We start from the raw sequence: 15000 nt of genomic DNA, 5'->3' as shown, positions 1-15000 counted from the left end.
TCGTCCCCATTCTCACCCCCACTTCCTAGGGCTGAACGTGGACTTAAAGGGCATTGGGAGTGTCACATTCGTCTCAGCGAGCTTGAAAACTGTGGAATAGACGCTATCTGTCGTTTTCCGTTATTTTTACATGTCACCCCCTTCCCACCCCCACTTCCTGTCAGGGCTGAACTTGGACTAAAAGGGCATCAGGAGTGTCACTATTCATCTCAGCGAGCTTGAAAACTATGAATTATAAACTAATGTCTGTCGTTTTCGGTTATTTTTTACATGTCCCCCTTCCCACCCCTTCTCACCCCCACTTCCTATTGGGGCTAAACTTGGACTTAAAAACTTAAAGGGCATCGGGAGTGTCATATTCATCTCAGCGAGCTTGAAAACTATGGATTATAAGCTAATATCTGTCGTTTTCAGTTATTTTTACCTGGTACCCCCTTCCCCCCTTCCTATTGGGGCTAAACTTGGACTTAAAGGGCATCGGGAGTGTCACTATTCATCTCAGCGACCTCGAAAACTATGGATTAGACACTAATATCTGTCGTTTTCAGTTATTTTTACATGTCACCCCCTCCCCACACACCACCCCCCTTTGGTGCCAGTGATGTCTTACCCCCAGTCTGTTCTTTTCGAGATAGTAAGTCATATGTATACCAAGTTGGGTTGAAATTTCTCAGTGTGTTTCAGAGTGTATGCAGAACATACACACACATACATACATCCATTTATATATATACATATACATATATATATATATATATATACTGTATATATATATATATATATATATATATATATATATATATATATATATATATATATATATATGTATGTATGTATGTGTATATGTGTAGAGAGAGAGGTTAGTTTTCACGTTTATTAATTTGTGTAAAACTTTACACCACAATTTATGTATTCTTCAGATTGGCAGTGAACAGACATGTAAACATTGAGCTAGTGAAGCAAGTTTTACATTATAGTGTTTACCATAACGGAATAGTTTATTGTCTTAGCTTCTTTTCTTCGAATTATAATGTTTGTTATATATTGTGTAATTTATTCATGACGTGGATTTTTTCTGTTACATTATAAAATCTTATTTACACGAAGTTTTCATCGTCAGTAAATGTTGTGTCACCTGTAAAGAAATTATTCATAAGCATGTAAAGTTTTCCCTGTAAATCCGACATGTAATCATCTTGACGATCCCCTCGATAAAGATTGTAAGTCATCTAATAAGTTTTTATACGTAGATTAAGTAAACAGTGCTCTTGGTAGTTTTTATTGCTTTGCAAGTAAATTATTTACTTAAGTCCCCCCAACCACATATTTCCCAGAGAAATTGTAACTCCTCTTCCAAGTGAAGTAAATGATGCGCAGAAAACCTTAATACCAAGAAATGGTTGTAACTGCAAGCTTTTTATTAGCTCCCGAATCGGCTGTGAGGTCGTGAAAATTTTTTTTTAAAAATGCCTTTTCCTGAAACGAAGTCTGTGAACAAGAATATTATGAATGATTGTTTCGATAGCTTGAGTTTAAGGCAGGACCGTTTTCGTCACCTTGGTTTGGGTTTTGTATGTTTTCTACTTTTTGGTTCAGTCTCTAATCCATAACAGTATATTATACTGTCTTTCTAGAATTAGCTTCTTCCCACTCAAGAGAGGTTGAATGCATCATACTACCAGGAAAGATATTTCGAGGAGACTTGTTTCCGACTTGAGATCATTTGTGTGGGTTCAGTTTCTCGTAACGGGAGATAATTGCATGACCTAGGACTGCTCTTTATTTTAAAAATATGCACTTTGGGATTCCTTCTTTCCTCTTTCCTGTTGAAACATTCCAACCTTCCTTCTCAAATGTTATATATTTAAAGCAGTTTTGGAAGACATGCTACAGACAACATCGTAGGATCTCTTATTATTTGAACTGGTAACACGATTGTCAGTGATAACAAATTTAATTTTGTCTCAGGCTCTCCTGTCCTTTTCAACATGATATAGGTATAAGGGATTATTTTCATTCTGCTCCTTATCGGTCCTGGATACAAATTTTCCTAAATGTATATATTGTTAGTTTCAGGTTATTTTTCTTTTGTTCTGTAAACAATTTAAAGGTTTGAACAGCTAATTGAATATTGAGTGGAAAAACTTGTTTGGTAAAATAAATTCAGTTTTCATTTACAGAAAAGTGTAAGAATTTTGTGTATTGAACATTTGTAGGCAAACATTTGGCGCCCAGTGCAAATTCTTAAGTCACTCTTGGATGAGAGAAACTTTGTTCATTTTCTTGCTCGTTCCTAGGAACTTTTTTAAAATTTAATTACACTAACATATTAATAACATTTCTTGTTCAATGAAGTAAACTTGAATAGGAAAGTATTCCCATATTAAGAGCCTTCAAGTAGTGTACCGGGAAATATTAATTTACTGGAACAGCATCAGTTCGTCATTCAGGTTTCTTGCTTATATTGAGAAGATGGTTGGTTGTCATAGACATTTGTTAGGTAAATAAACTCTTCATTTCCTGTTTTGCAGGACGACGGCGTGTTGGAGGAGGGAGAGGGGGACGGTGCTATCAACCTGTCTGCGCGCCCTTCCAGGCAACCCACACCTCTCGATCCAGAACAGGTATTGTACACGGATTAAATTAATCTCTATCCGACTTCTATCCATTGGCGCTTGATTGCCGACTAAATGCGGATTTGGTTATTACGGTGACGGATCGGTCAAGGATTTCATGAATTGACCTAGATACAATCTATTCGTGAGTTTTATTGCTCGCTGTCTTAATGACTTATTGAATGTCTTTATCTGGATTCATCATTCGTGAATTTGATTTATACATATCACTCTTTTTTTATGCTGAGATTAATTGAATTGAGATTCAGTTTACTCAACGATTTTGATAACGTATGTAGACTGAATTTGTCTATACATGGATTGAATTGGATGTTTACTTTTAATTGAATTCATCCCCGGATTGTAATATCTTGTTAACGGATTTGATTCATTCTCCGCTTAGTCATCATTAAATATAAATATACATACATACATACATTCATATATATACATATATATATATATATATATATATATATATATATATATATATATATATATATATATATATATATATATATATGTTTAAGCGGAAAATGAATTTAATCCGTTAACAGAAATATTATATATATATATATATATATATATATATATATATATATATATATATATATATATATATATATATATATATATATATAATGCATGCATAGGTAGGTACTCGTCAGTTAGTATGTAATGAAATTATATGAACCCATTTATGTTGAATCAGTGATTACATGTAATCAGTGCACGGATTGAATTCGCTCACGAACTGAATTAGCCATAACACGAAATGTTTCTCCACCGTAGTTACACCCTTCGGTACACGATTTGGATGAACAAACCGAGGGAACATTTGAAATGACATTATAAGTTATAAAAATAGATGTTAATTTTGAAACCTTTATTTAAAACACATTGGTAAATGAGGATTCTTCATAAAGGCTATTTCAGTGAGGGTCGTCTTCGTCTTTTTATTATGAATCACTTCTAATTCTTGCAAAAAGTTAGCAAAATGGGTATGAGGGTTATTTATCGTTGCTTACGGTGTTTATCTCTTGTGTATAATGTGTGGCCTCTTATTTTTTTATTTTGTAATTGTCATTGATGTTTCTAATGGCATTGTCATTCATGCTACTTCTGGTTTTGAAAAATACATTTAGCGCTAGAAAAGACAGCAGATAAACAGACGATCGGTGTGCAGTGCAGAAACTCTGTACTATTTCAATCAATTTTTATGAAATTTTCAATGATTATGGTTATGGCTAATTAGTAATGTTGAATAGGATTGTTCCACCTTTATAGGTTAAAGAACCGCCATAGGAAATTATTAGCAAAATGATTCTGTGCGAACGTAACATAACCCCATGGCCACCATCTTCAGGTCCTCATTCCCTCCCTTCCCGTGGCAGCAGACTCCTCTCCACGGCTCGCCACCCAAATATCTACCCACTACCTATCCCACCCCCTCCCCTCTACCCTCCAACTACCGAAACATCAGCTTTTGTTTAGAGACGAATCATCGGTGATGGTTGTTTTGGGGGGTGGCCCCTTCCTTCGTTGCAGGCACAAACCCAAACATAAACCAGCTGTGTGCGCGAGCGCGCTTTTTTTTTTTTTTTTTTTTTTTGTGCGTGGGTTTGTTTGTGTGTGTGTGCGTGTCATTGCAAGCAACGGCGTTCTGTCTAAACCAAAACTGTTTACGTCGGAGTCGTTCTGTGCAATCTGTTTATCTTTGGCTCCCATAAACACACGCCAGCTTTCGTCTCACTTTAGCTCTCGGCTCTGGAAGCTATATGCTGTACAATACTGATGTGCTATGCGGCGACCCCCTGGTCTTGCCTCCGTTTGCTCTACGGAACGAAAGCATTTCGGCTCTCAATGTTTACTAAGTCTGCCGAGTGTTCTTGGGTTAACAAGAATCGATCGTTAATTTCTTTGCGGTCCCAACTGAAAAATTGTCTAAGTGATTGTTGTTCTTTGATGTGCATTATTTAGCTTTTCTGTTGATATGTCGATGAAAAAATTTATGAATCTGATTTCTCATCGTTTTATAATAATGATTGTTCGGATTATAACCGCATAAATTAGGCAACGTTATTCAACCATCTTGGAAAGCCAATTTACTGTTAATTAAGGGATAAGTAGTACCTTAAAATGACATCTCGTGACAATATTATTTTTGCCTAAACATTACGTGTGGAGTAGATCTCATTCGCCCTTTTTCTATACCTTTATATACGTGGCAAGGCCGCTTATATCAGTCTCTACACCGTAAAATTGAAAGACTTAAAAATGCCCGCATCCTTAGATTCCGGGTACGTACCCATTTTTTCTGTCTTTTATCTCTATATATTTGCAAGTGTTTGTCAGTAACATTTAGACGTTGGAATCGCCGAAAATCTTGGGAGTGTTTACGTGGAAGCCGCATTTATAAATCATAGCAAGACTTTAAGAAACAGTTTATTCTATCTTGAGCCTCGAAATAGACGCAAGCATAAACAAATGGATACTGCGCTTGCTTGCACGTACACTGAGTGCTTGAAAAACGGACCGGCTTAGTTCTGCAATTTTTTGGCTTGACTTTTCCGAACCCTTGCAGGTGGTCTAATTATCATATACAATATTTTGCAGAATTTCGGTTTTGAAGCTGTTCGTCGTTAATAAATTAACTATCAGCAAAATTTTTGCTTTTGTTTACATTGATCTTTATTGTTATTTGTTATCTCTCTCTTCTCTCTCTCTCTCTCTCTCTCTCTCTCTCTCTCTCTCTCTCTCTCTTATTGTTCACTTAATTATAGAGTCGATAATCGTCTTTGTCAGTGTTTTAACGTACACTTCCTCCCTGATCTGTGATGTGCGTCACTGAACATCCAGCGGTCTTGCGAAGAAACAGGTTAGATAGGATCAAACCCTGTTTATTGTGATCGTAATCCCTTTTAGATATATTGAAGCCTTTTAAGTTAAAGGTATATGGCGTATTTGTTGAGCCGTCTTTTATTACCATTCTCAACGCTTTTTGGGAGACTGAAGCCTTCTGAGCTGAATGATATTAAGCTGCATTTTGTCTCTTGTTTATATTTGTGTGACGTTGCATTCACACACACGAATATGTGTGTGTGAAATATATATATATATATATATATATATATATATATATATATATATATATATATATATATATATATATATATATATATATATACATATATAAAATATATATATATATATATATATATATATATGTTATATATGCGTTATTTGTTAATTATTCACATGTATATGTTTATATAAAATATGATATGATATGTTATTTGTTAATTATTCACATGCTGTTTATGAGATATGGATTTTGTTGCAAAAGGGCCATTCTTATGGGGCACTGCACCTTAAAAAAAAAAATTTAATCATACATTCTGTAGGTCTGTGGTATTGCTTAAACATATATATCTCTCAGGTGTGTTAAAACCGCCGTGTACACGAACACAGAATCTAGGGATTCCCCCTCGCATACTTTTCGTCTACAACGATTTTTTAATTCAGTTCGTATACGTGCAGCGGACCATTGCATCAGAGGCAGCGAGACACGGGCATAAACACACATGCGAGGTTCCCTTTCGCTCCCCATTATAGCGGTTTACAAAGGTAGGTGTTATATTGTTATTACGATCGTGGTACACGCTCTCACAACCCTGTCACCCGCGAGGAAGATAGGCGAGTTACGGGCGTGTTGGGTGGTCGCGCTTCGAGCCTCCGTGGGTGGTTCTGCTGGTGGGCGTGCATGTCGTTATGACAGGTAAAAAACCTTGTTTGTCTTACTTTCGGCTGCTCTCGATCTGACGTTTAATGTTGCATGATTTACTGACGTATTGCCCCGGGGATGCCGTGAGATGGGCGGGAGATGAACGGGATGAGGGAACCGTGTTGCATCTCGCTTTATAGATTATATCAAAATTACTTTTATTTTACTTGGATTCCACAAATAGTTTTGTTGCTTGTTGCACATGATATCTTCTGTGTGAATAATGAGCTTCTGCTGTGTAGGGTTTGAAGCTGAAACTGAATTTTTTGTTTCATTGCGTATGCCTTTTTTTGCCTGCGTTTCCTTTCTGCATAAATTTTCAGACAGATATTATGCGCGACGTGAATACGTCAGATTTTATGCTACACTAAAGTGATGAATCTGTGCAAATTATAATTGTCTGAACAAGCCTTATTCTGGTAAAAAAAATTATATTTTTTATTTTTATTTTTTGTGTGTTTTTTGCTTCTTAAACGCAGCTATCGTCAGGGTGAACTGATTTTGATCCTTTGTAAATAATAAAATAATAGTGATGAATTCTTTGGCCGACTTCGATGAAGGCTTTTATTTTTTGCTCTGAGGCCAGTGGAGCGGGCAACTTTATTCCCTTTTTCTAGCCCAGGCCCGAAGAAAGCACGAAAAAAATGTAGAAAAAAAAAAGGTTGCGCTAACCTCGTAGGAAGCGACAAATCAACTTTTTATAGGAAAAACAGAAGTAAAAAGGGAAATCCAAAGTTTGGTAGTAGAAGGAAATAAGCTTTCTGAAAACATTTTAATCCAAGTCTTACTGACTTCCACATTATGAATATGGGAAGGTGTCTTTCTCCATTTGCAAGCGAGTGCCTTTTTTTTTTTTTTTTTTTTACCATTCCGGAATGCGAATAGAAAGAATGGCTCTTGAAAACAGGAGCGACATCTTCTCTAGAAGGAGGAAGTTATTAACGATCAGGGAAAACAGAAAAATTAAGGGAATTCAGCAGCTTGGGTGTTTATAAACGTCAGTTTTGTGAAAATTTGCATGAAGGAGGATTTCGTGCAAAAAGGATTTTTGTTACATTGTCTTCTTACTGACCTTTTTTGAGGATAGATGGTTAAAAAGGATCTTGAATATTGAACTGTAAATTAAGGATGAACTTTTAGTCAAGGTTAGATGTAATTGATGAGATCAGTTTAAATCCTACCAGAGGGCTCTTGCAAATAGAGCGACAGACTAGTCATAGTACTGAGGCAAAATATTTTATTATTTTCTGTGTCCTTCTTACATATTACGTATTGTCAAGAGTGGTAACACGCAATTAAAGCTTTAATTGGCTTTATTATAATTTTTCAACTTATTTTTTGCTCAAAGTCTACTTTTACGCCACTGCACTGCCCCGAAGAGTAGATGGACAGTCCGCACCTTGCTCAAGCAACCTAGCGACGGCCGTCGGACCGTCAAGTCTTGAATTGACTCAACACTTCCTCTGATTGATGGGTTTGATGGCGTTCTTAGAGATTCTTTCCTTGGGAGTCTGACCGTTCTTTGCTTTCAGCCATAACAAGCTGCAACTTCTTCCTCCACCTGCCTTTTTAGGTAAAATTTATTTGCCCGCACAGTTAGCGCTGTTTGAAATTTCATTTTCTAAAGGCGCGCCCACACTCGAATAAAACATATCGTAAAGACAGGTCGGCAGCTTATCACATACATACCACAAACTGGTTGAAAGCAAGTCAGTGACTGTAAGTGGAGAACGAGCCTTTGGCAAATGTTGGATAAATGTATGGAGCAGTGGTTAGAACTAGGAGTAAGCCATTGGCTTGTATTCAGCCTTTTTGATAAGTTACAGGCTTGTATTTATGGCATGTTTTACTGCAGTGTGGAAGCACCTTATGAAACGCTCTATAAGCCGCAATCTGGAGCATTGAAAGCGGTTCAGTAGAAGTCATACTTGCTAGGTTAACTGTTATTAATTTATTTGGCAACTCGTCATTAACCCCAAACACAAATGAAAAGTTGTAACAGTGAGGAACGAGGTGGAATGTACAGGCTACTTTGGGAGCAAGATCCGTGCTGGCATAAGGCTAGCTTAATCTAAAACAAGAACAAGCGGTGAATGTAAGTTTTGCACTGTTTTGAATGAGGTTAGTTATACTGGCTTTTAGAATTGTGGTTCACTCGAACATTCCAATGCTTTTGAGCAATGCTACGCCATAAAAGATTTGGTTCTTTCCTATAAGGAAAGTTTTACTTTCATTTGGTAATTTTGAGTGATATTAGGTCAAGGTTTCTTTTGGTTCCTTTTAACAGTTTCACGCCAGATTCATATTAGGCTCTTTTGAAAAATTTTATGTATGCCCCATTTCGAACTGATATTTAATAAAATACATTTGATAATGTCGATGACTTTGTGAGTTTTTTACAGCAGCTTTTGCGTCTCTTAACACTGTGTGATTACAGCGGAAGTTGAATATCCTTTTAAAGGATGGAAGTGTACAGCTTGAGGACAGGTGCTCGATGAATGAGTTCTTTTCAAAAGAAGGAAATATGTCGTATTATTATTATTATTATTATTATTATTATTATTATTATTATTATTAAAAATCGATGCGAATAATTTTTAAGTAAATGAATAAAGTTATCCGTATTATAACTGGGCTGCTTTTATTACATACACCTATGATATAGGTTAAATTGGAATGTGATATTTGTATAGTTTTCTTAGCTTGTGTTTTTGCTAGTTTTATATATATATATATATATATATATATATATATATATATATATATATATATATATATATATATATATATATATGTATATAATATATATATATATATATATATATATATATATATGTATGTTTATATACACACATAACTAGCAAAAACACAAGCTAAGAATATACAAATATCATATTCCAATTTAACCTATGTCATAGGCGCGTGGTATAAAAGCAACTCAGTTATAACACGGATAACTTTATTTAAAAAAAAAAAAAATTTAATAAATGGGGTTTAATTTCCTGCAGATCCAACTGGTGCTTACCAACGTCCTAGATACTGTATAAACATATGCGTAAAGTATTAAGATTTGTGCAAGTGAACAGAACATGGGGCTTGTAAGCAGAAGACCACCCAAATGAGACCCACCTATGGTAGCAGATATTATCTTCTTGTTTAATGCATGGGGATGTCACCTTCCTCTGGTAAATATAAGGTAATCTATTACATCCGTCACATCGACTCAAAGGCTTTAATTCCTTGTATATCACCCGCCAGGAGCTTATTCATAATGAAGCGTTAGTTTGTGGTTACCAAAATCTAATTGCAGTGTGCAGTATCCGGCGCCGCGGGTATTTACAAGCAATCTGAAGGTTGCGCGCTCGCACGCGCACGCGCGTGATTATAAAGATTATTGTGAATGCCTCTCAACAGAAATTTTCTGTTTTATTTTCAGCCAGAATCTTTTATTCGTAATGGAGAGTTAAATTGAGGTACAAAGAAGTGACTTTGCCAAATTAATGGTTTGCACCTCTATCGCTGCTTGCATATTAAAGCGGTCTCGAGCAGAATCGCATGCACACGTTCACAAACAAGTGGTCACCAGAATAATAGTTTGTTCATTTCTCTCGCGAGCTCGATGCTATCATGCAAAATAATTGGAAGTCATTTTAGCTCCTGAGATTGAATTGTTATACTGAAGGTGTCTTAAGCCGCTGACCTGTTTATTTTGCTTGACCATGAACTTGTGGAGAACACAACAATCGAGAAGGTTTCTTTCTTTTATGTTTATTTTATTTTAGACGAATTTTCGCATAAGGCTAAAATGTCATAATGTTGCCTTCAAATCTAATTTTGGTAGGAAAAGTCTATTCCTGTTATAAGATCTTGGGTAAAGTTATCGACCTTTATCGATGTAATTGACACTGAAATAATTCTCTCTCATCGTGCTGTTAATTGTAGTACGATAAGAACAAAATTTTATGTTTGTGATGTTGCATTTGAAGAACAGGGTGAGAAAATGAGAATTTTCCTCATAGATAAGTCTTGTGGTAACTGTAATTAAGAGATTAATAAATGCAGACAGCACTGTGTGAAAGAGCATGAAAGCATTTCAAGAAATGGCAAAATGGGAAAATCCATTAGAAATAAAAAAAGTATCCAACTCAAAGTTTTATGCTGTGGATAAACGTAGTATTTTAGAGGTCAGAAACAGTATCAAAAAAAGCCTCTCTTTTTTCAGAATAAATTAGTCGATTAAATAAAAACATGTTGAATAACTCTCAAGTGAGCATGTTGGGTATAATCTCTCAAATGCACATCTTAAATTAGTTAAGATTTACATTCGTTCAGAAAGCGTAGCCAAAATTATGTTCTTATGTTACGTATATATCGTATTCCTTTTTATTTTAGTTCCAAGTTAATTTTTTTTATTTGTTATAGTTAGTAAATAGTGTAAAACGAGTTCTTCGCTGTATTTCTTATACATTTAAGCACGTTTTTTTTTTTTTATCAGTTATGAATTTCTGACTCTCTCTCATCCGCATGGTTAGTACACACAAATTTTAAAAACGTCATTTACAAGAACGGAGATTCTTACTTCTCGTCTACACCCATTCTGCAGCTAAATGATCACGTCCTACCTTCGCCACATCCCAGTTCCCGAAAGTCTTGCATCCTTCTTCTTCTTCTTCTTCTTCTTCTTCTTCTTTTTCTTCTTCTTCTTCTTCTTCTTCCTTTTCGCATTTCGCAACCGAATAATTATGTCCCCTCCCCTTCTCCTCACCCCAGTGCTTCCGTATCCCAAGGAGCCTGGCGTTCTTTTCCCTCCGTCCTTTGCATTTTGCAAGTAAATAATAACACCAGTGCAACCGAGCGCGGCATCACGCTAAATAGCTTCCGATTCCCTGAAGTGCCTTTAGTGGCTTTAACCGAGTTCTTTGCACCTGCCAGTATAGAAATTTGCACAGGCGATAAAACGGCAGTTTGCCCGTGGATTGACGAGCAAAACTGCAAATACAATTAAAGCGTCTCGCCGCGACTCATTATTCACTCTCTCTCTCTCTCTCTCTCTCTCTCTCTCTCTCTCTCTCTCCGAAAAACACCCAAAAGGTGCTCTCTTTTTATTTTTATTTTTCAGTTTCTCCCTTTTTTGTGAAGTTTGCCATAAACACCGAAAGTAATCCGCCCAAGACTCAACCCTCGGGAGCGCCGCTATGCTAATAGCGTCCTTACGCCGTCGCCGCGCAAGGTCTGTTTTTTCGAAGTCGTCTCGCGGAGAATCAAGCCCCTTAGGTGACCTCGGTAATCTGTGGGTGGTCTGATCGTGTTAAAGGAATAAACAGCTTGCGATTGTTTACGAAAACAAAGACATTGCAAATAAATGTTCTATTCTTTGTTGCATCTCGCTTTGGAATTGTACCAGAGGAGACGGCGCAGACAGAGACAAACATATACACAAGACTAACATCGTCATGTCGCTTTGACGAAGTCGCTCCCTCCTGTAGTGTCCTTATTTATCTGTGTTGATGTATGCGTAATTGTCTCTCTCTCTCTCTCTCTCTCTCTCTCTCTCTCTCTCTCTCTGTGGTTTCTGCTTCACGTTTTCCTCAAAAACAATGATCACGAATGGCTTTTGGTACGTTCCAGTATTCCTCTCTCTCTCTCTCTCTCTCTCTCTCTCTCTCTCTCTCTCTCTCTCAGCATTATTATTATTCTCTGTCGTCTGCCTGCAATATGAGTTGGTCAATAAATGCTCTTAAAACATTACAATACTTTCTTATGTCTTTACAAACCCCCTCCCTCCCTCCCCCTTTTCTTTCTCTCTTTCTGCCTGTCTCTCGCACAAACTGCTAATTGTGCAGCTTTTACTCGAGTCTGTCATTCATGCACCCGAGTAGTCTAGTCACTCATGCTCCCTCACCCCACCCCACGCCTCCTCACAGGGGACATTCCCCCCCCCCCAACCTGCTTGTTTCCCCTGAACGGGCTTTTGTTTTTACCGGGGAAATCCAATGAAACCGAGAGAGAAGAGGAAGAAAAGTGTACACATCTATTTACGTTTGTCTCTTTAATGATTGTGTTTGTTTTGCGAGTCCTTTTGCCAAAACAATGCCCTTTGTTTGTAATCAGATCAACCTCTGAGCATTTTAGCGTTTTATGATGTTGTTTGTAATGAACCTTTGGAGTTTGAGAGAGAGAGAGAGAGAGAGAGAGAGAGAGAGAGAGAGAGAGAGAGAGAGAGAGTTTTCGCTGCCTCGTGAGTAATACATGTGATTACGTGGAAATTTACTTGATTATATGAATGAACACAAATACCTTGTATGTATTTTTTACTTTCAGTATGCACGTTAATTTGTAATTTTTCATGTATGAACACAAGCACGTACAGTATATATAAATATGTAGCCAATTGATATATATATATATATATATATATATATATATATATATATATATATATGTATATATATATATATATATATATATATATATATATATATATATATATATATATGACAAAATCCACGAAGGAAAGAGAAACACTGCTAAGTAAAGGACGCCAGTCGAGAGGCCTTGCGGCACTCCAGTGTTTCTCTTCCCTTCGTGGATTTTGTCTTTATTTATATATTCATCACGTTCCATATTTTCGTGATTCGGTTATACATATATATTATATAATATATATATATATATATATATATATATATATATATATATATATATATATATATATATATATATGTATATATATATATATGGTCCTTCAACAGTGATGGATCGCAACCATGAAGAACGTTGGCTTGTAACGCCACTTTAAAAGTTTTCATATTCTTTTAAAATTTTATATATATATATATATATATATATATATATATATATATATATATATATATATATATATATATATATATACAGTATATATCACATACACACACACACATATATATGAATAAATGAACGTCGCTGCATACATTATGCGAAAATATATGCCTTGTAGATCGTCTGAATGAATTAGTTGTAACTTGAATAGGTCAGCTTTCTCTAATGTAGTGTCGCCCTTCATTTTACTCTTGATTTTTCAGACTGAATGTCTTAGAAATAATAAGCATTTATGTATACTGATAAATATTTAAGAGCGTAAAAATTAACATCCATTTATACCTCGGAATTCAGATGTGTAGACCTGAAGGAAGAGATAAATGCTTCTTGAAAGACGACGTGTGACAGGAATTGGGAAAGCATTAAGTAAAATTGTTATTGTTGATGTTACTCCCCCAAGTAGTGCGGAGTGGTGTGTAGATTGCTTAAAGAACTAATGCTCCGGTTCTGATTCGGAGTTAAGCCTTGAATAACTTCGAAAATTTCGAAGATGAATTCTCGAAAATTGAAACGTCACACGATCAAGGTAGTGAACGGAAATTCACTTGCACCACATAAACAGTTTCAAGGCCTCATTTATGAGGGAAAAAACTGCAAACCATGTCAGTTGTCTAGTGAAAACCACTAAGATATTTTCCCAATTTTTGCCAGTGTGCTGCAAGCCGAGTGTTTGCGCCAGGGTTAGTAGATTTTCATTCCTCAAATTATTATTATTATTATTATTATTATTATTATTATTATTATTATTATTATTATTATTATTCATCTCTTAAAAATGAATTATAACGAAATCTTGGTATATTTACTGAGTTACTGTGTAGTTTGCCTCAGTCTCTTATAAAGATGCAGACGATAACATACCAAGGTGTACGCTTATCAAATTCGCTTCGTCCGTTCAAAAATGTTCTCCTGGTGATATTATTTCTGAATGTGAATGACCGCACCGTCTTATGGAAAAAAAAGGGGGGGGGTTGCTTGAGAAATTGCAAAACTGGAGAAAATGTATTTTCCTTAACTAATTTCAAGGAAGCTGAGAACTCCATCTTTCCATGTATATGAATCTCTCTCTCTCTCTCTCTCTCTCTCTCTCTCTCTCTCTCTCTCTCTCTCTCTCTCTCTCTCTTAAGCAAGGCACATTTTCTTGAACTGCGTTCCATGACAGTGTGAAGCTCCTAGGCTTCCTTCCTTGCTTCCTTCCTTCCTTCCTTCCTTCTCGAAAACGGTTGCTTGGTTAGTTGGTTGCCGCTCACCGGGGACCGCCCCTCATTCCCCCATCCATTTCCCCCCCCCATTATCCCCTCCGTTACTCCCCCGCCCCGACCAGACTTGTGTGATACCGCCTAGACCGGCCGCCAGATTGGCGTAGTAAATAATTAAGCCAGGCTCAACTTTGATCACGTTGCCGATGTAATTGATGCTAAGTGCTGCAATTAAACGCTGGCTGCATCTCACAGGGAATCCGCGGGATCTTGAGATGGGCTCTCTCTCTCTCTCTCTCTCTCTCTCCATCTATCCATCTCGTCCCGGTAGAGGATTCGGGAACCAGGTTTAAGGTTTGGGAGGGGGGAATAGGGATGGGGAAGGGGAAGATAGTGGTCTCTATGTCAACCCTGCGTTTGAATGTCTGAGGATGGGCAATGTTGGAAGTGGGGTTGTTGGAGGGGGTAGGGAAGGTTGAGGGGGGGGGACGCTTTAGTGTGGAGGCATTGGCTAAGGGAGTAATGGACGGACGTTGAGAGA

At 36.7% G+C, this 15000-nt stretch overlaps 1 protein-coding gene across 24 annotated transcripts in view; it reads left to right on the top strand.

The window, feature by feature from the left end:
• Positions 1-15000, top strand: part of FoxP (forkhead box P) — a 1520060-nt gene that overhangs the window by 1164435 nt on the left and 340625 nt on the right. For all 24 annotated transcript variants that reach the window (XM_067130992.1, XM_067130988.1, XM_067130984.1 and 21 more), the window contains one exon: positions 2532-2624. In XM_067130992.1, coding sequence (XP_066987093.1) covers positions 2532-2624 — 93 coding nt within the window. The remainder of the gene's footprint in view (positions 1-2531; positions 2625-15000) is intronic.

Source organism: Macrobrachium rosenbergii, chromosome 29 (genome assembly GCF_040412425.1).
Source record: "Macrobrachium rosenbergii isolate ZJJX-2024 chromosome 29, ASM4041242v1, whole genome shotgun sequence".
NCBI classification, from domain to species: domain Eukaryota; kingdom Metazoa; phylum Arthropoda; class Malacostraca; order Decapoda; family Palaemonidae; genus Macrobrachium; species Macrobrachium rosenbergii.
This window is presented reverse-complemented; position numbering and strand designations above follow the sequence as displayed.